We start from the raw sequence: 24,043 nt of genomic DNA on the forward strand, positions 1-24,043 counted from the left end.
GGCAATTTGTAACCTTTTCTGCACATGCCTTTTTTTTTTAACAGAGGGACTTTGCGCAAGATCCTTTAAAATAAATTTGCTTCACACAGACTGCTTTGAAACGTCACAGCACCTAGAGGTAGCTGCAGACTGTGTTTGATGGTCCTGGAGCTGGTCATTGGCTGAGCCTTTGCCAGTCTGGTTATTATTTGGTCCATTTTAATAGTTGGCTTCTATTTCCTTCCACGTGTCTTTGGTTTTTCTACCCAATTTAAGGCATTGCAGATCATTTTAGCTGAACAGAAAGACTTTTTTGCACCTTTTTATGAGTTTATCCAGCTCCAATCAACTTTTAAATAAAAGCATGCCGTTCTTTGAAGCAGTGTCTGCAACGACCCACTTTCCCCAAATGCATATTCAATCTGTGCTAGCTTCATCATCCTTAAATCGGCGCCACCCAATTCACACCTGTTTTTTTTTTTCAACCCCAAAATTGATGAACTCAAATTAGTTGCCACACTACTATTTTTTTTCCTTTTTTTTTTACACAACACTGAATTATTTGCCCAATTGCACATCCTTTGGAGAGTTCTTAAAACGAGTGCTGGGTTATGTTTGTTTTCTGAGAATTTACTGCACAAACTGGTAACTTGTTCGGCATGTAACAAAAAGTATACTAAAACCCGGGGATATTCAAGTTAGTCACATTGCACTGTATTCTGTGTATGTGTGGATCCTTTAACCACTAGGGTGATAAAGGGCAACATTTTCTGTGGTGTGTCGTGCCCAAGGCAGCCTGGTGGCGCCCATCCCTCTCCAGATCCACCCGGCAATTCGCAAAGTCACCTGCAAGAGGCGCTCTTGCTCTTCCTGCCATTTCTGCTGCCGCTGGTGGTCGCTTTCCAAGTCCCACGACCAGCTGAACGAGGATGGAGTAAGAGAGGGTACCTGCAGCTGCGCATGCGCATAAGGAATCAATACTAGCGCATGCACACACCATATATTTTTCTTTGAAATGATACTTACATCTGATATTGCAGATTCGGAACCTCCTGTGAGATGGAGGGAAAACAAGTTTTAAAAAACATTTCTCGGTTTCAAAGACTTGAATACTAAAATACTTAATACTTAAGACAACAGTGATTAATCAGTTAATTAGATTAGCTAATTAATTATGTCATGCCAACAAAGCGATTTATTCTTCGTAGATAATTTGGATAATTGAAGGTGCTTTTTAAAAAGTATTTTTCCTTAAGTTGAATAAATCAACTTGTCAAAGATCCAACTCCGAGTTCATATTTAAATATTTTACTCAGCTTATAAGTCCAATGCTACAACTCTGAGTGAAAGAATGAACTGAAAGTCAAATAATTAGAGCAAAACATTGAACTTGGAGTCAAATATTTAACATCGAGTCAAAGATCTAATGCTTCAATGCAGATTCAAAGATTTAATTAAAAATGTAACTGGAGATAAAATATTTAATGATACAAAGATATACCTGTATCTACAGTAACTCAGAGTTCATATTTAAAGCTTTTACCTGACATTAAAGGTCTAACGCTTAAACTCAGTCAAATGTTTAACTCTTGAGACAAAGATTTCACTCCAAGTCAAAGATCTAACACTTCACTGCAGAATCAAAGATTTAATTGAAATCTTTACTCAAGTTATAGATTTAGCTCAGAGTCAAAGTTTTAATCAGAATCAAACACTTTAACAGAGTTAAAAAAACTGAACTTGGCATTACAGGTCTAAGGATTTAACTCCAAGTTACCATTTACTTTGACATTTAAAGTCATGATGGTAATATTGGAATTAAACCAAGTACTAAAGTCCTTATTTTGCCCAAAAACTCACATGAATTAATTTGGAGTGGATTTGCTGAGGTGTGTTCAATGTCCCTCAGCAAAACCAAATATTTCTTAAGGAGTCAAATGTTTTTCCACACAATATAAGAAGTGCACGAGCATATTACCACAAAGGTAAACCCATGAGCTGAACACTGCAGAGCCTCAAAAGGGAAGAATCCACGGCAGCAGAAAACACATAGGTCTCTTCGGTTAGTTAATAAGACATTATCATCAAAAATGGAGTGACATTAACTAGTTCAAGTTTTCGGAAACATCGTTCCTCAGTGCCAAAACGCAAAATACATTTTTTGGTTTTATCTAAAAAAACAAACAAAAAAAACACACAAAAAACTCCCCCAAAAACCAAAGGGTTTGGTGCAGCTCATCAGTAAGTATCAAGCCTCTGGGAATGAATTCAGTATAATAAATCCCCATTAGATGGCAGGAGTGGCTTTGATCAGATTATCCACACCTCCAGGAAGTCTAACTCCCTTGTGTTGCTACGGGTATCCAGCAATTGAAAGAGTGTAGGTGGCCCCCATTTGGCGAAGTTTTCTGCAGGCCTTTAAAAATGAGCCAAAAATTCTGGCGGACTCTTTCCATTTTTCAAGAAACGTCAGGCATTCAATCAGTTTAACTCGGTGAAATATCCAATATATTATGTATGTTGTTACATTGGTACAATGTTATTACAATGTCATTACAAACCTACGTTACCTGCTTATTTGACTGAAAATGCCTACACTAATCTTGGTAAAGTGTATTTTTGAAATGGAAAGCCTTGATGATGAAACTTACCTTTTTTTCGATATCCTCGGACATCGGAGGCCAGAGAGCCGATTTGCTGGGCCGATACCCTTCTGTCCTCTCCGGGGTTGGAAAATAAGCAAGGGTCTGGATCGGCTGTCTGGATTTCATCATCGGCTGGGGGAAGGACAGAGATGGATTAAATAATAAAAAATAAAGGCACAATTTGGGCGTTTGAATTGGTTTATTGAAGAGTCTAGTGTTTTTTGAACACATTTTCTAGTACAGTAGTGTTTTTTCTTTTTTTTTTACAGGCTGTGGTACACTTATTCCAAAACAGATACACAAAATAAAATAAAAAATCAAACTTGTGAAGGCAGGGAAGTGTGCTTTAATATTTTTGGTTGCCTTCCAAACGCAAGAACAAATAATAATAATAATAATAATAATTAATGTTATTTCCCAATTTCTTCTACTTGTGTAAAATTATGCCTGTATTTGTTTTTGCATAATATATATGCATGAACTGTATACATACATGTACGATTTTAAAATAAAAGTTTAAATGAGTTAAAAACAAAGTATTTTTAATGTTTTTTTCTAAACTAAAATAATAAACACTATTCTAAACTAAAACTTTTCAGTAAATAAAGTATATAATTCCTAAAAAATTAAAAAAATACTCAAGGAAAAAACACAAAATTAAAAATAAGTCTACTTTTATTCTAAGTGTATATTTTTTCTTAAAGAAAAATGATTAATATGAGAAAAAAATACCCCTAATGAAAAGGTATATAGTTGGTCAAGTTACTGGAGAACTAGGCCAAAGCAATAGATGCCGAATAATCCAGAGTCAGAACTTGATTATGTCATGCTAAAATTGCCTTAACCATAACAACAAAAAAATATATAATTTTGTTATCAATGCAGATAATCCTTTACATTGTATTTAAGTTTGCTTAAAATATTTTTTTATTCCAAACATGACTTTTTTCTTAAAAGGAAACTCTTTTCTTACTTTACTGATGAGAAAATATTTGTGTGCAATATTTTTAACACTTAACATGCACTATCTAGTAAAAATAACTTTTTTAAAAGTAGTTTTTTTCTCAAAATTTTTGATATTTTCCTGGAAATATTTAAAGGTGCTGTCCTGAATTTGAAACTGTTACTCTATGCCGCCATCTTCTGGCTGAAAGTCATGATCACAGCACAAGTCAGCTTTTTAAGTATGTGCATTTCTTGGATGCGTTCGAATAAACTCTTTCATTTTCTAAGGTTTGGGTAGGCGATGACTAGCATAAAGTCACTCCCGAACTTCCTCTTTTAGTTTTATTTTGCATTTTACAAAAAATGAGAACATTATTTCAAGCATTTTAATGAAAAATATTAATACTTTCAACATATTTACTAAAGGAAAATTACAATACTTTTAAGTATTTTTTATATAATAATTCTTAATTTACTGGAAATATCTTAAAAATAGATTAAATATTTTAAAATTACATTTGATCTATTACTCAAAACGAGCATTATTATTTTATTAATTATTATATGATTTGTCTCTTAAAATATTTGGGATCATTTTGAGTAATACAAGCTTACGAACATTGGGGAAAAAAAAAAAAAAAAGATGTTAAAACCGAATATAAAAAAATGAAGCACAGCTTAAAAAAAAAACAAAAAACAAACAAAAAAAAAAAACTTCCAAAATTCCTGTTGAGGTTGAAACCGTAAAATCGCGAGAATAACTCAAGTATTATAAGAAAACATTTACCTGGATGAGTATGTTTTGTTGCTTCCCAACAAGGCTGAAAACAAAAGTCCGGTTCAGCGTTTGGCGGGCGTGCAAGACTGAGCGCCATGTCTCTCTGGTAAACCTGGAAGGAAAAAAAAACAAAAGCTTCAAGTTCGCACTGACGGATCCAATGTCCTGCATTTCGGAAAGGAAATTGGATACTTGAACAGGTACATTTGAAAGCAGGTGAGTTGCTACTGAACAACGGAGAAGGAAAATATAATTTCAAAAAGACTTAAAACAAAAATGATAGAAATGTAAATAATTACCGTGGGAAAATGCATCCGGGCAGCATTTTTTAATAGAGTTGCAAGAAAAAATTATTTTTGGGGGTATTTCATTTATTATCTTAATCTCGAATCCATTTTATTTTTGTATTCTTTTTTTTGTATGTACTTATTTAACTTGTTATTTTTGGTAATCATTTTTATTTATTTATATTTATTTACATCTTTCAAATTTATTAATATGCATTTATTTTTATTATTTAATAATTAAGACACGACCAAGTTGTGCTACAACCCCCAAATTCTAATCTATTCTAATCAGAAACATAAATGCTTTGAATCTTTGAAAATTATGTCAGCTGAGTGAATATAAAGTGGCTTCAAGCAATAGATTATGGCAGAATTCTTGAGCCTCTCTCACATTCTGAGGGGGTAAAGAGGAGACACTACCACGTTGTGCTACTTACATAGAGTCAAATTCTATTCTAACAACCAACAAAAATGCTTAGAATCTTTCTAACAAGTTACGTCGGCTGATTAGATATTATAGCGTGTCGTCAAGAGACAAATTTTGGTTTTTCTAGTGGCTAGTGCACATTAAGGAGAGGCAAAGGAGACATGACCAAATCGTACTACTTCTAAAAAAAAATAAAGAAATAAAATAAAATAAAAATCAAAATATATTCTCTTCTAAGCAGGAAGATAAATGCTTAGAATCTCATCTTGGCGAAGCTTTCCGTACATAAAATCAAAATATGCTAAATGTGGTGCAAAAATGCTTAACCTTTTTTAACAAGTAGTGTCTGCTGATTATTGCGCTGCGTCGAGACATGAATTATCCTGTCTCTCAAGTGCCTCATGCTCATGATGGAGAGGTAAAGTGGAAACAAAATCAAGTTGTTACTAGTTCTATAGAAAATCAAAATGGGGAACATAAAAACTTATACTGCATCTTGGCCAAGCTCTCTAGTGACAAGTACATTAGAGAAGGGTAAAGGAGACTATTTGTTTAAAATAAAAAATAAAAACACACTAATGAGTATAAACGCTTCATATCCATCTAACAAGTTGTGTCACCCGAGTTAATATAGCCTAGCATCGAGCGACATTTTATCAAGGGTTTTTTCCCTTTGAGCCAAGAACCGTGATTTCATATTGGCTGTTACCACTCTGATAATTATCGTGCATTCTTAATTTTTAACCTACCTGAGGGACATCAATGCAGAGATGACTTGACAGATTGGTGGGGTCGCTTTTTTGGGTTTGAAGTTGTCGGCAAAGCTTCTGCGAGGTCTGTTTGACCTCCACTGGAGGGCGCCACACAGGAACTCGTAGATAAGACGTTGCCGTTTGTCTTTTGAGCGTTGGGATTGGCTGCGCTGGCGGGGTAGGTGTGGCCGTCCTTGTCAGGTTGTGCTCAAACTTCATTTCAGGATACTGACTTGCGTGAGACTGGGAGTGAAAAAAATACACACCATTTATAGTAAATTGCTCCGGCTGTGCTCACTCCCAACTCGTCTTTGACCTTATCAAATTGGAGCACTATGGAGAAAATTTGCTCAATTAGCTCAGGAGGTGGAGCGCTCAACTTGAGACAGAGGTCGCATGTTAGATTCCTGGGTCCTTGGAGTTAAATGTCGACGCGTTCTAATGCCCCCGATAAGCAGGTAGGTGCTTTGCATGCCTGTCGTTATCGATGTGTGAGTGTGAATGGGTAAGTGTGAAGCACATTGTAAAGCGCTTTGATAGGTCTTCAATGACTTGAAAAGAGATATATATATATATATGTATATGCAGACCATTACCATTAGTTAATTGTCGGTATGAGAAGTTTAAAGGAAAAAAGAAAATGCAAAATTAAATACAAATACTATTTTTTTACATGACCACACAAATTACAAAACTATAAAATGTCATTGAGTGAGTCTTTTATAGTATAGAGCTATGTAAGAAATTATGCTCATTTTTTTCCTCATTATATAATTTAAATTAGGTAGCATCTATATTACTTTACTAGAGAATATTCGTCAAATTTATTACTTCAAGTTACTACTATAACATTTTTAAATAAAAAAATAATATTTTTGTTTTACATATATAGCAATACTGTACCAAAATGTATACAAATAAATACTTAAAAGGAACAAAAGCTAATGCAGCGGCTCTTTGAACTGGGGATTAATACATGGCAAAAAGTAAAAATAAATCTAAAAAAAATTAAAGACAAATCTAGACACTGGCAGGAAGGGTTGCTTAAGTTCCTATAATTTCATTTTAATAACTAAAATACTTTTTATTTTATAAGAGGATACGAGTTGAAAATGATTTAGACAAATATAAACTAAAAATAATGCAAAATGAGAAAAACGGAAAAATATACCAAAACTTATATTTTCCAAAAAGAAATTCTTTTTGTGTACAAAAACTGATGCAGCAGATGTTTTTTGTTCCCTTTAAGGATTTTTTAGTGTAATAACAATACTGCAGAAAATTCAATCTTGAAACAGGCAGAAAATTCTGCAAATTTTTCAATTTGCTAGGTGGCCTGCCGACAGAGAGCGAGAGATAGCGAACAGAGGGTTCAACAGACGCATTGTTTAGGCGGCATGACAAAAGCGCAGGACCCAACTTCTTCTCAGTGCTATGCAGAGGAATGCAGAGAAGGTGTCCGGTCTCAGTACAGTAGCTCCGATATGAATTGTCCAAGTAAAGGGGTGCTGGCCAGCTTGAATCTTGGATGTCCGAAACATTCCTCGAGGGTGCGGGAAGCATTTTTGTTTCTTTATTTTTTATCTTTTCACACCAAGGAGTGATTTACAGATAACAGAAGTGCAAAGTAGGGAGGAATCTCCGTGTTACAAAAATAAAGAAGCCATTTTTTATTTTGATAGGTCATTAATAGAATTCAGACCAGAAACTGCAATTCTATTTTATCTAATCTATGTAACATACTTTACCAACTTAATCCATCTACAAATAAAAAGAAAGCAATACTCACAGTGTGAAGTCTAGGCAGCGTGGATGCCCCGAAGGGTCTGGGGGTGAGGACGGCCGACAGACGCGATGGCCCCTCAGCCCGTTTGAAAGAGCGAGGGAGGCTGGCCGACCAAGAGGAGGCTCGGCTTAAATACTTTTGGGAGTTGAAATTAGTTATGTCTTGCGTTGGGGTGCCCACAACTGCTCCATTTAATGCCAAAGATGACAAGCTGCTTTCCTGTCCTGTCACATTCCCGCCAGAAGCTGACGCTGATCGCACTGACAGGGCCTGAATCATCCACAATAGCAAGTTGGAAATGCATCACTTTTACTTCTGTGTATTGAAAACAATTATAAAAATATTAAGTTCACTTTTTCGCCAGCATAAAAATGTAACATAAAAAGTATGATCATTTTTTACCATATTGATATATGACATTTTAACCCTCAAACCCATTCTGCAGAGAGATTAAAAAAACAAAAATAGTACAACCAAGAGTAACCAGGGTAAAATATTTTGAGCAAAATTTTTGGGCAGATTTACTTGGAGTTTTGTTACTTTTTTGCAGATGTTCGAGATCCAAAATGAAATGGTAATATTACAAAATAATTGAAAACTTTGCAAAATGAGCAATAGAAAAAAAAATACAATTCTTGCAGTGCAACAATGCAAAAATGCAATATGAAAAATAACCTAAATAAAATATAGCAAGATAAAAACAATGGTAACATTGGAAAAGAACTGATTAGAATCCCCCCCATATTTTTGCAGATACACACTGCAAAAGGTCCAGTTAAAAAAATAGAAAATAAAACAAATTATAAAGAAATAAAAAACAAATGAAAATATTGTTTAATAATGAAATAGAAACTATTGTAAAATTTTGAAAAAAATAAAGATAAATAAAATTAAATTATTTAAAAACAAATACATAATGAAAAAGTTCCAACAAAATAAAATGAAGAAAAAAAAACCCAAATATATAAAAATGAATAGAATTAAATCCATTCAAAATAAGAAAAAAATAACATGCAATTAAATATGAAAAATGAAAGTTAGAAAAAATGTGTGTATGAAATTAAGAGATGTAGAGAGAAAAAACAAACCAGAAAAAACAAACCAAACTTACTCGTGCGGGCAGTTGATTATAAGATGGGGGGGTAGAGCTACCCGGCCCCTCGGTGGCATTGCTTCGAACCAGTGGAGCTCGACCGAGCGTCCGAAGAAAAAAGTTGGACAATTTGGAGGGAGGGGAAGCAGATTTAGGGTGCAGGGAGACCGATTGTGGGCACAGGGAGGCAGGGCCTTGTCTTGGCACTGACAGTTCGCTGGGGAATCGGAATATGATGGGGAAAAAAAAAATGAAAAAGATGGAGGACATGTCACAGCCCAGAAAAACAAGGTCAACTTACCTTTCCAGCTGCTGCTGCTGCTGCTTTTCCTTTATTTCAAGGTCGATGACAGGTTCTCGCTCCAGGGACTTTTGACGGAGATTGGACTTGGCGTTCTTGCGAAGGTTCTTCCACTTTGTTAAGGCCTGATAGGAGCCAAAAGGGTTTGAGTATCATTAAGACACAAAATAATAAAAACTGATACTGTAATCACTTGTTTATCGCGGTTAATATGGACCAGAGCTTCCAACGATATGCTAAAATACATAAAGTAGCAGTGTAGTAATATTATCTTTAACATGCGCTCGGCTGGCCCCCTCTCACAGAAATAGTCAACTGGGGATAATGGGTCACAGATGCATCGTTGTATTTTTTTTCGATTGAAAGAACAGAAAAAAAGGCGCCAGGCATGACAAAAATCTGCTCTTTTGGCCCCTGCTCTCTGCAATAGTTGTCTGGGAATAATCAAGTAGAGCAAAAAGAGTGCAGTTCATTTTAGGTGGCCACCATGGCACACTTTAGTGGCCCAAAACAGAAAAAGCGCATTGACAGCCCTGCTCTCACCAATAGTCGATCAGGGATAATAGATCACGGCCACAACCTTGCATTTAATTTTAGGTCGGCCTGATCAGCACACTTGCCAACAAAAGTGCCCTCTGCCAGTCCCTAATCACATTGATATGGGATAGGTGATAATGGATCGCAGCTATACAAGTGCATTTAATATTAGGCTAAAAAAACAGTAACAGCAAAAAGGCGCGAGGCCTAACAGATTTTGCCACTCCCAGCTTGCAGCATTATCCTCTCGGGGATGACAGATCATGACCATAACAGTGCAGTTCATTTTAGGTGACCCAAAATGTCACACTTCAGTGGCCCGAGAAATAAAGTGCATTGCCAGTCCCTGCTCCTAACAATTGTCTACCCGGGACAATGGATTGTGGACACAATCATGCATTTAATTTTAGGCAGAGATACAACAGCCAGAACGACACAAGAAAAGTGTCTTCTGTCTGTACAAGCTCGCTGTGATATGCAATTAGTGATATTGGATCGTGGAATATTTATCAACCAGCGATACACTGAGGCCGCAAAGTATGAACCACAGAGGGATTACAGAACACAGAATTCCAAACTCCTCATAAAATTCCGAAATAACTTATTGTCAATTTTGTATTCGATACGTAGGAATGCGTTTTCACACTTACTAGAATATCATTAATTCGATAATTTTTAAAACCCACAAATTAATCACATTTGTAATTCAATTAATCTACGTACATCTTGCCAGCGAACTTCGCCATCCCTGCTAGCACTGTAGCTCCTCCATTTTTTGTCTTGAGTCCATTTAACGGCTTGGCCTGCGCCCAAAAACACGTTTTCCTCAGAACGCGGAGGGGAAACCGCTGCAATGTCTGTTAAAGATTTGCTCCTGCTGCATAGAAAAAAAAGCAAAAACATATGTATTTAAAGGTTAGCAGCTAGTTGATTGGACCCACAATAAAATCATTATTTTACCTATACAAATTTTATACAGCAGACAAGAGACTCACTCGATAAAATGACTTGAACGAGATCAAAAGCATAACAAAAATCAACAAAAAACAAACAACCTTGAAGAATACAATGACACCATCTAGTGGCGAGATTTACAAACCAATACTAATGTTCCCCTTTTATACTGAACTATTTTCTGGTTTGTTTATAGAGTTCCTTTTTATGGGGAAAAAAAGGGCTATCTAACAATAAAAACCTGCGTAAAAATGTGTGTTTAATTTGTCAAACAAAGGATTTCTCTGACAGTATCCAGTTGGTATTTTTTTCTTATGAATGAATGGCCTTTATTGTCATTAAACAAGTATAACAAATGGTAAATGGTCTGCATTTATATAGCGCTTTTCAATTCAATGAAGACCACCCAAAGCGCTTTACAATGTGCTTCACACTTACCCATTCACACACACACCAATATTTTCACAAAAATAGTTTTTATTATTTATTTCTACAATTTAAAAATTATTATTCATTTTGAGTAGCGCGCTTGGGATCAAGGGATCGCAGGCTCGAATCCCGGCTCCTCCGTGTTACATGTCGAAGTGTCCTTGAGTAAGACACTGAACCCCTAATACCCCCAATAAGCAGGTTGGCGCCTTGCATGGTGGCACGGCCGCTATTGGTGTGTGAGTGTGTGTGAATGGGTAAATGTGAAGCACATCGTAAAGCGCTTTGGGAAGTCTTCATTGGCTTGAAAAAGCGCTATATAAATGCAAATCATTTCATTTCATTTGATTTGATTGTTTTTGCGTATATTGCCCTTTTTACCATTATTATTTTTATAGATTTTACTTTATTTTTATTATATCATCTCTCGCACTCACACTTTTTACCTTTTTGAGAAAAATGCTATTCCGGTATTATTATTAATTAATAAATAAAATTCAAGCAAGAATTGAAAGATTTGAGTAATGTTGTCATGTAGGACCTGCTGACAGAAATGTCAGTTTTCTCATCTTGTTCTTTTTGTTTCCTGCGTAGGATTTGTGTCGTCTCTGTCCGAAATACTTGCTCGGCTTCGGCGTCACTTCCACAACCTTTGGAACATAAAGGTAGTTCTTTTAAAAAGAGGCATAAAAAAGGACATCAAATATTCATAAAAAAATACAAATTCCACCTAGGGCAAGTTTATTCAATTATAAAGCAAAAAGAAGGTGGGCAAGCCAATAATTACACAATATTTGTTTAGTTAATAAAACCTCAGCTTATTTTTAGTATGGTTCGTATTTTACTTTTTCTTTATTTCTAGCAAAATAAAAAATCAGCATTTTTTTTTTTTATCGGGCTCACTTTATGTTAAATGTAAATTTACACATCTTTAACTTCCCTTATAAAATACATTTAAAAAGGTAAACACAATTTCTGACGTACAAAAGGCAGATAAAATGACCAGGTATTGTATTCATTTTTCTAAACATTTAACATGTTTTGTATAATACGAACAATAAAAATGAGAAAACGAATTATTTATGTAATGGCAAAATTTTGCTCACATTTCTTAGCTTATTTTAAAAAGTTTTCCATCGCTTCATTATTCTCACATAATTTTAATCTAGCAAAAAATGTTGCTTATAGTAAAGTGTACATTGAATAAATATTAAATACAAAATTAAATTTTAATATTAATAAATGTGACTATTAAATCATGAATCAAAATTAATCAAAAATAAATAAAAATGACAATTAAAACAATTAAATATATCAAAATAAAAGGTTTACATTAAAAACAAAATAAATAAAACATTTCAATATTAAAATATAATTATTAAAAAATAAATACAAATCAAATGTTTTTTTTTTTTAAATAAAAAAAAATAAAAATAAATGTATTTTCCTAACCTTCACTGTTTGCACGAGGAGCCCTCGAGTCCGCCGAAGAGTCCAAACTGTCGGACGAATTCGCCCTTTGGTGGTTGGTTTCGTGGGTCACCTCCCTCATCAAGACGTTGCCGCCCTCGTCCAGAGTCTGCAAAGGGAGCACACGGTTAGTTTTTCTCTGCCGCTGGAGCTCAGTGTTAGTTTCTCACCCAAAAAAAAAAAAAAACGAAACAGAAACCGGAATCGTACCTTGGACAGAGCCAGTCCCAGAAGTCCCTCGAAGGCCTTGAAGTTGAGCTGAGCGCCATGGTAGCGCTCGTCCGCGTAGGCTTTGCGGCCCAACCAGTACAACGTGATCAGAACCTTCAAGAGTCAAGTCAAGTCATTTTTATTTGTATAGCCCTTAATCACAGAGTCTCAAAGGGCTTCCCAGGTTATTAAAAAGACTATTTTTACGCCATCCCCTGATCTGGAACAAACATGAGGGCAAGGAAAAACTCAAAAACCTCAAAATGAGGAAAATGAAAAAACCTTGAGAAGGGACCGCACATGTGGCATCCCCCTTTCAGGATTACCAGACAGCAAAGGATGTTGCACTCACAAATAATACAGAAATATTGTCCACGAAAAGAAATTTGTTATTTGGTATCACTGGCACATAACATTTTTTTCTAAATTAACTTCTAATTATCTTTTAATGTTATTATGCTATACAATATAAAGTATGAATAACAATATAATGTTAAGTTTAAACTCTTATAGACACTCAAAATAAGGAGTGAAGACATCAATGGATTTTCAACATACAATGAGGAAAGGGAGAGAAGCCATTCTAAGCTAAACGGTTTTAAGGCCCTTCCCAAAGCCCTTTATAACAAATGTTCAACGATACATAATTCAGATCACCCCTAAGGAGTGTGAGGAAACAAAGAACAGAAACATAACCACTAACAGCCCTGGCAACTTCAGCTGACTTATCCAGTCCGAACAAACTATTTACCCATCATTCCCCAGTTTTCATATCACCGCACAAAAACAAATAAATCAAAAATTAAAAAAATCTTTAGTGTGACATGCAATGAATTATTTATTTAACAACTATGTTGTTACCATGTTATTATCAGGTTGTTATTAAAAATAGGGGTTAAATGGGCTTAGTCAACCACTAAAATATTTTCTTGGTAAGGGCACTCTAGAATATGAAAAAAAAAATAATTATAGATATTGCTATTCTAAAATACAAATTTAGCATGCTATTACTGCGGTGTTATTAACAGAAGTAGGGTTAAAATGGTCTTAGTCAAACACGAAAAAAATGGTAAGGGCAATTTAGAATATTAATATATATATATTATACACACATACATACAAACATATTGTGACTATTCTGAAATACAAATGTAGCATGTTAATACCGCGTTGTAATTGACAGAGGTAGGGTTAAAATAGGCTCAAGCAACCACAAAAACATATGCCTTTTAAAAGGACACTATTTAAAATCGGGTATGAATACGGAAAAAAGAAAAACAATTCTACAACAGTTTATCAGGTTATTGCCATTAAAAAAATGCACACATACAGGTTGAGATAATGGGAATTAGGGTTTAAATAGGCTGAGTCAACCATTAGAAAAGTGTTCTTTATAAGGGTACTTTGCATTTAGGACCAGTTACAAATACAGGATTTTTTTTTTTAAAAGTCCATCAAGTTATTAGCAGATTGTAAATCAGTAAAAATGTTTAAAATAGGCTCAATCACTGAAACTTTTGCCTCGTCCCAGGACAGTTACATAGAATCATTTACGAACATGAAAAGAAGGGTTTGACAGAAAATGATTGAGAAGCACTGGGTTATAATCAGCTTAGTCACCCACTAAAATATCACATTCCCATAAGGGAACTTTGTTATTTAGAATCAGTTACAGATGAAAGGGAAAACATATTCTAAAAAAAACAGTTGAGGTAATTACTATGTTTGCACGTTGTAATTACAAATAGGTTAGAATAGGCCCAGTAATCCCACTGACGCACCTGAAAAATGGCACTATTTAGTATCCGTTATGAACACGAAAGAAAAAAGTGTTATTACCATGCTATTACTGTGTTCTACTTCCAAATAGTGTTATAATAGGTTGAGTCAACCCCTGAATCATGTGCCTTGCATAAGAGCACCGAGTGATTTACATACATCAATTGTAAGCCGATTTAAATACACATTTGGGAATTGAACATGTATTTAAAGACGCTGATCATGGCAATGATTTCTCATGTCACTTAGAAAGCTAATTTCACAGAAAGCCCAGAAGACCAGTCACTGGTGAGTCATTTTTAGAACTGGTCTTTGGGCTACTCTGCTGTTTTTTGGGGGTTATGTGGTCCCGTTGGTGATCCCTGATCTCGAATTTTAAAAGTGCATTCATGACCTATATAGAAAAACAAAAAACAAGCAGGTATTTTTTTCCCCCTCTTTTATTCTGTCTTGTAAAAAGAAAACATAAAAACATATTGTAACATTGGCAGAGGTTTGACAAAATGTTTTCTTTTTGGATTGAAAAGACCTTGACACCAGTTTTACCGTTTCATTTTCTAGTAACACAAATAAAATAAACTTGAAAATGGTGCACAGGGGTGTAAATATTTTGTGGATTGTACACATTTGCCACGCGGGATTTAACGATAAGATATGAAATATTAAAAAAGCTAGTTTGTAACAAAAACAAGTTTGCCCGTTTTAAAAAGAAATATTTATATATATTAAAGGAAACAGCGTGTAATATTTAGGGCCTCTAGTGGTACAAAAATTTCCATTTAGTAAAAACAAAACAAAAAAAAACAAAACAAAAAAAACATTAATTTGAATTCTAGGAAAGAATACATCCATCCATTATCTGCACCGCTTATCCTCAGTAGGGTCGCGGGGGTGCTGGAGCCCATCCTAGCTATCTTCGGGCAGTGGGCAGGGGACACCCTGAACTGGTTGCCAGACAGTCACAGGGAACAGAGACAGACAACTCACTCGCTCTTTCACACCTAGGGACAATTTTGGACCGGCCAATTATCCTGACATGCATGTTTTTGGAATGTGGGAGGAAACCGGAGTGCCCGGAGGAAAACCACGCAAGCAAGGGGAGAACATGCAAACTCCACACAGGAGGTTTGATCTCATGACCTCAGAACTGTGCCGCACACGCACTAACCACTGCGCCGCAGTGCTCATGAATTATCATACCAATGCTATTAAAAAAATCATAGGTTGAGAAATTTGCATTTCTTTTACAAAGATGGAATCCATTCCCACTACTCTGCCATGTTTTTCCTTGCGTCTTTCTGCAGTTTGTGACACAGGTTTTGCATGAGACAACAGTGCCATCTAGTGTTCAAATCTTGCACACTGGGGCTTTCATTATTTTCTATTCATTATCATTAAAAAGTACATTTTGAAATATTTGACCCAATAGATGACAGTGTGTTGTCTAATGCGAACGAAAATCACTGCCAAACGAGCATAGCGTAGCAGCAAGATGCCAGACAAACACGGCGGCGATTATTAGGTGTGGAATCCACTATGTAAATGAAAGAGTAATTTCTCCACCAATGGATGGATACTCATAAAAATTAACATTGGCATGACAGTTCATGTACTTTTGCTATTTCAAATCAATGTTTTAATTTAATTTCCACTGAATGAAGGGTTTTTTGTACCACTAGGGAGGCACTAAATATTAAACAGTCCCTTAAAGGGTTAAATATAACATATAAATAAATATAAATTATATTTATTTAATACAGTTTAAATTATTTTTGTAGTTCTAAAATATTTATGTTTTTTCATTAACATAAACAACATTATTATTTTTACTGTTTATATTGTTTTTGCTGTTTTTTAGTTAATTATTATCATTTTTATTAGTATTTTAGATTATGATTTCTGTTATTACTCGTCATTTATATTTCTTTTTTTTTTTTAAATTTCACAATTTATATCATTTCATACAAATTTTTATTGTAATAGTTTTTTCTATACATTTTCGGTTATTATCATTTGTTATTATTTTCATTATTAGGATAATCATTATTTAAGCTAGGTGTTCAACTCACTATGGATATACATCAATGGTGGCCTAAATATGCCTGATTAAAATTCAACGACACTACCATCAGTTTACCTGATACCTGTCCTACATTTCTGTTAATTCCTCATCTCAAAGTTTTTGGAGGCCAAGTTAATGCCTGCAATAATCGCAGCAAGGCTTTAGGGCTAGGACCTTAGCTTGGCCTTTTGGCTGAGAGTAAGTGTCCCGGCTCCTAGGCTTTGTAGCGTATCATGAACTGACCGATAACGGATAATGGATAATGAATAACGAAGATAGATCAATAACCCTTAAAAACCCCCCCTTTAGATGGAATGAGAGCTTGCTCTGTCCACTCCACGCATCGGCCCGGTATTGCAGTACCTCCGGGAACGGTGCATTCGCAATGATCGCAACAAGGCTTTAGGGCTAGGACCTTAGCTTAGCCTTTTGGCTGAGAGTAAGTGTCCCGGCTCCTAGGCTTTGTAGCATATAATGAACTGACCGATAACGGATAATGGATAATGAATAACGAAGATAGATCAATAACCCTTAAACCCCCCCCCCCCTTTAGATCAAGTGTAGTATCTGTTCACTCCACGCATCGGCCCGGTATTGCAGCACCTCCGGGAACGGTGCATTCGCAATGATCGCAGCAAGGCTTTAGGGCTAGGACCTTAGCTTAGCCTTTTGGCTGAGAGTAAGTGTCCCGGCTCCTAGGCTTTGTAGCGTATTATGAACTGACCGATAACGGATAATGGATAATGAATAACGAAGATAGATCAATAACCCTTAAAACCCCCCCCCTTCCTGGGCCAGGTTATTCATTTTAAAGCACTTTTTGAACTACCCTCTTTTGTCTTTGTTGACAAAAGAGTTTAATGGGATCAAGACAACTCCCTTGTAATATTTTAAGTCAAAACTGCGCTCTTAATCAAAGACTGAAGAGTGCAGGGACAAAACGTGAACGCTCATTACTTTGACAAGGAACATTTTTGAGTCAAAAACATTTGTATGATGAAACGAGTTGCATACAAAACTCACTGTGAGTATTAAAATGAAAGCGTAGCGGGGTCCAACTGTACACAAATTGACCCCAATTGCTTAATAGAGAAAAAAAGGTTTTTCAAAGAGACTGGCCCCTAACAAAGGGCCTCATTAACGTGTGTGGGAATTCAAATTGGAATTCTGTGCCCGTGAAAAACATGTCAAGAAACAATACACATGCATCATTGGCTTTGCAATACAGAAATTGGCAAACTGTGGTTATTTAAAGAGTAATTGCTGTCAAATCTGTCAATATAAAAATGTATCATTGCATTCAGAAAAACAAAATGGCCAAAATAATTTGTTTTGTAGAGGAAGTGTTTTTTTTCCTCCATCCACAGCAACGATGTGGTCAAATACAAGAAAATGTTATTTAAAAAGAGCTAGATTATTTGATTTTTTTGATCATTTCATTTATTATTATTTATAACTAAAAATAATTCCTAAATGATCATCTATGCGATTTTAAAACATGCTTGAGATCAATATAATTCAAGAATAAAGAAGAATTCACGTGGGTATACCAAAATTAGATAAAACAAATATGCAAAGGAGATACAAAATTTGAATAAAATAAAACTAGGACAATTAAAGACTTACATTTTTCAGTCGTCGGCTGCTGTCCTTTCGCCTGAAGAAAAAACAAATTATAAATCAGTTACAATAAACAGAAGGGTCACAATAATGGATTGTAATAAGTGAAAAAAAATCAATTGTATAATTAATAATTTCCACATATTTTATTCAAAATATAATTATTTTAATAAATGTAATATATATTTTAATATTACTGTAATCTTTCAATTATCGCAGATAATGAGGACCACACGTCTTCCTTTTAGGTATAAATCTGCGAAGTAGCCTTTCCAAGTGAATTTCTAAAATACCTTTTTCCACCAATAGTTGACTGGGGATAATGGATTGAGGCCGCAATGATTTTGTTCACTTTAGGTGGGACACAATTGGACACATACTTCAGCAGCCTGAAACACCCCACCCCCCCAAAAAGAACCCTGCTGGACCCTGCAATTATGAATGGTGGACCAGGGATAATGGATCCAGTCAACAAGTGTGCATTTCATTTTAGGCAGGCCAGAACCGCAAACCTTGGGTGCAGTTTGCAGCAATATGGGATTGGGAATAATAGACCGCTGCCACACGGGTTCAGTTCATTATAGACGGAATGAAAAAAAAAAAAGGTTGCGAAGCATGACAAGTGTGGCTATTCAGCCATCGCTCTAGCAACAGTCAACTGAGGATAATGGATCATGGCGAAGTCATGAATTTTATTTAAGCTTGTCACAATGGCATGCTTCAGTGGCCTGGACCCCACTAAAAATGCACTCTGCTGGCCCCTGCGCTCAGCAATAGTCAACCAGAGATAAAAGGATCACGGTCGTAACCATGCAGTTCGTTTTAGGCTTGCCAGATTGACATGTTCCTAGATAAGAACCTTTTGATGGTCCCCGCTTGCAGTAATGTGATTGGGGATAATGTATTACAGACAAACGAGTGCAGTTTGTTTTGTGCAGAAATAATGGCAAAAAAAGCCGTCAGCCCAGACAAATGTGTACTCTGCCGGGCCCGCTCTCAGCAATATGTGATCAACGATAACATAGCAGCCGCACAAGTGCATTTCACTTTTTGGTGGACAGAATGCCGAAAAAGAACCTTCTGGCCCGACAGAAGTGCCTCCTGCCAGCCTACGCTTGCAGCAATATGTAATTGAGCTTATTAGATTGCACAATACTTTTCAACCTGCGATGCACTGATGCTGCAAAATACGAATGGTGAAGTAGCGAAAGGATTACAGTATAAGAAAGGATAAATGAGAAAGTGTCATTTTGAACCGTGCGCACCTGGCTATGGATCTATGCGAAAGGTCTTGGAGGTCTCCAGGGTGAAAAAGTTGCGACTCGTTCAGTCCCAGTTTCTCGCAAGCTTTGAGAAACACGTTGATGTTGTCCTGTGGATCGAAAGAATGTAAAACATAAAATGTGAATGTGACAAAAAAGTTACAGTAAGATACATCCACACTTTCACTTTTTACTGCAAATACAATTATTTTTTTTCCCAATTTAAATTGCTGGTTGAAATAGGTTTTTTTTCTTGCAAATTACATAAAAGAAATGTATCTGAAATTTGTCATTAAATCATATGGCATATTATTTTTTTCCTATACTATAAAAAGAAATCTAATATATTATGCTTTTACAATGAGAAAGTTAACACTATAGTAAACATGAATGTAAAGATCAGACAAAGACCGAAATTTTGTCTAAATGTATTTTTATATACAATTATATTATATGTAATTATATAATTGTATATACAAATACAATTATATAATTATGAATGAAAACTTTATTCAAAATAAAAACAGAACACAAACAGTAACTCAACAGCAAAATAATACTACATAATATGTTCGAAAAGGGGTAGTCAGAAGCAAACGCTTATATTCGATACCCATCATTACAGTTTATATTTCTTAGAATTTTATTATTTTCACTATATGCTCTTCAATTAGTATTACTATTATTACAATAATTATCATCCTGATGTATACATTTTCAAATTTTTCCTATTTTGATTTTTATTTGATATGATGTATTGCCATTTATCATGTCTGTCATTGTAAATCGAAATTTATCATCTAGTTTGTTACTTATATTTTTGCATACCCACCGTTTTATATATTTATAAAATTATACATAAAAAAAATTCTAATTTTACTATATGAAGTACTGTATACATTAAAAAAATCTATTATTGTATAACATTATTTTAATTACTATTCATTATTTTCATCCTTTTAAAAGTATTCATAGTTTTCAATCACAATTTTTATTATATTTTACCTTAGAAGGTGTAATTGTGGCCTGTGCAATCTTCTGAGACATATTGTAATTAAGAGCTATACAAATAAATGAGACTTGATGAGATTATAATAGGTATCAATGTATTGAAATTGAATTAAAAAAGGAAAATATATATACACCCAATCTGTTATTATAGACCACGTCACATGTGACGTCATGATCGAAGCTGAAGGCAAAATAATACTTGCGCTGGTTCGAAAACACAGAAAACAAAGCTTTTGTAGCTGCTTGTTGTCGTCGTGTTATATGTTTGTGTGGCAGAAGCGGAGAAGAAACGTTAGTGATCATAAATAAAGTTTTATAGGAAACCAGCTAAAACTGGTTAAGAAAAAAAAGTTGTGCATGAAAGCAAAACCATTGGACGGAGGGACTCTTCCAAAATGCTCGGGTTTGCAGGGCACACTTCAAATTAGTTAAGAGAAATTAAACTATGATTGTTGCTATTGAGTCCACATTACTTATTGTATAGGCAAAAGTATCTTGTAAATTTCTTAGCTTCAGCCTATATTGCCAAATTTAGCCTTGTAAACACTACGAGGCTCGAAAATAAAAACAGGCACGCATTGCGACCAATCCTTGGGAATACAATAAATAAAATAAATTAGAAAAATACATAAAAGCATGAATAATTTAATGTATCGTATAAATCACTGATAGTATGCGTGTGTTTTTATTGACACATGCAGTGTTTACAAGGCTATTTAGGCTAAATCCCAACAGTTGGCTAAAGCTAAGAAAATAAGATATTTTGCCAATATTATGATGAACATGGACAAAATGGAAACAATCATTAATGTTTAATTTACTTTACTCGATCTGAAGTGTGTGCTGCAAACCCGATCATTTTTGAGTGCCTCCAACAAATGTTTTCACTTTAATGTACAACTGTTTTTCTCTGATCAGGAATGTCCGCTGTAAAACTTGAATTTACGATCACGTTTTTTTTCCGATTCTTGTACACAAACACACAACATGACGACTACTAGCAGCTACAACAGTGTTTTTTCCATCGTCTTGCAACCAGCGCGAGAACACTTTTGCCTGCAGGCTAAGTTCCGCCCACCGGATATGTCACAATGTTTACAAACAAATGAAAGGGTCTATACTCTATAGCAGGGGTCGGCAACCTATGGCATTTTTCATTGCGCGCTTTCATTGTTTAGCGGCTTTAAGGTGAGCTGCGCGGTGCCTCGCAGAGGAGGAGAGATCCGTTTTAACCCTCCCACAGAAACACCGGTGCGCGATAAATGAACGAATCCCGACAGCCAAATCATGACTGCTCCTCGAGCTGAAAAATCTCGTTCTTTCCAGCCAGCGGGGACATACGAATGGGGCTTTGTGCAAAAAATGACCGTGCTGTTTGTGCATTATGCCTCGAGATTGTTGTACCTCCCACGTCAAGTGTTAAACGTCATTACGAGACGAAATATGAACATGAATTCAAGGACGAGTCTGAAAAGGCGGATACATTAAAACGCGCTGTGTTCAGTGCCTAAATCCTTCCCCCTCGCGTGAACGGGCATTCTGCTGCGCTCCGACAAAAGCGTTAGCATTCTATATAATAAGTTTATTAAAACAATAAAGCGAGCTAACTAAAACAATTAAGCGATCGTAGTCTATATAACACGTTTATTAAAACAAAGCGCAATCGTATTCTACAAAATGAGTTTGTTAGCGCGGATGCAAAAGTCACAAACACCGGAGACGAATCAATGTATGCTATAATATCGACAATCACAACTAATTGTACACAAATAGCCTTTATTTGATGTACTATAATAGCCATATGTAATGTAATTTATTGTGAATGAAACCCTGGTTGCATTGGATCCCGCGGTGTAAACAAATCGGGGTTTTTTTTTTTCTTTTAAAATCGGACTTCCCTGCCTATACTGTTTGCAAAGTAAGACACACTTTAAACCTATTGTGTTTTTTTTGGCTTTGGGATCCAACTACAGAGGAATACCTCCACTTTGTGATGCGTTACTGAATAGGTGTTCGACAAATCTAGTTCGTTTTATTACTACTATTATTATTCATAATAGTAATATTAGGAGAAACGTTCTGAAACTCTTCAAAATCACTGTTGACATATTTATGTCACAAGTCTATATCTCAAACAGGGTCCATATTAGCAGTAGAGTCAGATTTTGGGAAGTAAATTGCCTGCCAAAATCCTTTTCCCCTGCTAACTCCTGAATAAAAAGTCTGAATAACCCCAAAATAACTTTGCTGACATATTTATGTCACAGGTTACCCTAGTAAGTCACAAGTCTATATCTCAAACTGGGTCCATATTAGCACGGGAGTCAGATTTTGGCAGGTAAAATGCCAGCCAAAATGGATATAAAAAAAATTATCGTGCGAGTCATTAATCTTGGTGTGGCACACAGATTTACAAGGAAATTTGAAAGTGGCACTCTACACCGAAAAGGTTGCTGACCCCTGCTCTATAGGGAACAGGCTCTTAAAGTCCCAATGTGTAATATTTGACCACCAGATGGCACTGCGTTGTCTAGTGTAAGACAGTGCCAAAGAGCACAGCTTGGTTGCATCCTGCCGCACAAATAGCGGAGACCTACGTGGGGATTCCACTGTGTAAAAAAAATAAATAAAAATACACATTTCCCGACCTATGATTTTTTTTCATATATAGAAATAAACATTGGGGTGATAGTTCATGTATTTTTGCCTAGTATTCAAAATCTTTTTTTTTCTGAAAGTATTTTGTACCACTTGGAGGCAATAAATAATACACTGTCCTTTTAAAAATAGAACACTTAAAAACTAAAGGGAGTTTAACAGATATATACCTTAAATTTCGCTCTTTTTTTACTACATTTTAAACACTCTGGCTTTAAATATGGCTCACTTTTTTTTTTTTTTAATTCGTGGCGACACTTAGGAAAGCAGCGGGCTGCTATTTTCCACAATGCATGAGTTATAAATACAAAATACTATGGTGACATATGTAGCGATTAATGACAGCCTTCAAGAGGAATTAGCCAACACTATTCATATAATACATAACAGGAGCAAGACGGGAGGTTTGACAGTACTCTATTAAATATTTAAAACCTATTCACAATATTTCGAACTTTTTCACCCACTAACAGGAAGTTATTTATCAACAATGCTACACTTCTTTCCTTATCATCAGCGTCAGTGTGAAGTTGCTGGAATTTCCTTTAATCCTTGAGGAATGATAACAAGCTAATGTCATTTGGTCCATTACCATGCCTACAATAGATGAAACCAACACAAGAGGTGTTGCAAACTCGCACCATTCTGCACAGTATGGTTGCCCTGAGCTCACATTTTCACACTCGGTAGCTCTCATTCACATTTATTTTTGGCACAGATACATATGTGTGCTCATCTTTGTATGTGCCATCTTGAACGGTCACATGATCTGAATACATGTGACGTAAACAACTCCAGTTGTGCGCCACACTTTGGATGTAACATATGAACGGGAATACAATCATTTTTATGGCTGTTTAAGGCTGCCACCTAAAATTTGGTGCTGCACAATAATAACGTAAGCTTCATTTTAAAATTTGAGCATGTGGCTTTTTAATCAGGTTCCCTCTATAGTCCAAAATTGATGGTATGACATAGCAAATGACAAATTGCTAGTAAAAGGGTGTACCATGTTGAATGTATTAGTGTGGATAATTTGCAGCATACAAGCACAGTTA

The 24,043-nt window shown here is 35.4% G+C and overlaps 1 protein-coding gene and 1 pseudogene across 1 annotated transcript in view; one reads left to right on the forward strand and one right to left on the reverse strand.

Moving 5' to 3' along the window:
• The window catches only part of LOC148366895 (uncharacterized), a 35,783-nt gene that overhangs the window by 7,930 nt on the left and 3,810 nt on the right, over positions 1–24,043 (reverse strand). The window contains exons 4-17 of the mRNA XM_088333336.1: positions 19,320–19,426; positions 18,061–18,091; positions 12,594–12,707; positions 12,366–12,492; positions 11,455–11,563; positions 10,254–10,407; positions 8,994–9,118; positions 8,711–8,909; positions 7,603–7,869; positions 5,811–6,056; positions 4,357–4,459; positions 2,631–2,756; positions 1,006–1,031; positions 826–933 (exon numbers count right to left, since the gene is read on the reverse strand). Of these exons, the coding sequence (XP_088189462.1) occupies positions 826–933; positions 1,006–1,031; positions 2,631–2,756; positions 4,357–4,459; positions 5,811–6,056; positions 7,603–7,869; positions 8,711–8,909; positions 8,994–9,118; positions 10,254–10,407; positions 11,455–11,563; positions 12,366–12,492; positions 12,594–12,707; positions 18,061–18,091; positions 19,320–19,426 (1,842 nt within the window). The remainder of the gene's footprint in view (positions 1–825; positions 934–1,005; positions 1,032–2,630; positions 2,757–4,356; positions 4,460–5,810; positions 6,057–7,602; positions 7,870–8,710; positions 8,910–8,993; positions 9,119–10,253; positions 10,408–11,454; positions 11,564–12,365; positions 12,493–12,593; positions 12,708–18,060; positions 18,092–19,319; positions 19,427–24,043) is intronic.
• Positions 16,607–16,819, forward strand: LOC148366896 (U2 spliceosomal RNA; annotated as a pseudogene).

This window comes from Urocampus carinirostris, chromosome 4 (assembly GCF_059441175.1).
Source record: "Urocampus carinirostris isolate Australia breed hairy pipefish chromosome 4, RoL_Ucar_1.0, whole genome shotgun sequence".
Lineage (NCBI taxonomy): Eukaryota > Metazoa > Chordata > Actinopteri > Syngnathiformes > Syngnathidae > Urocampus > Urocampus carinirostris.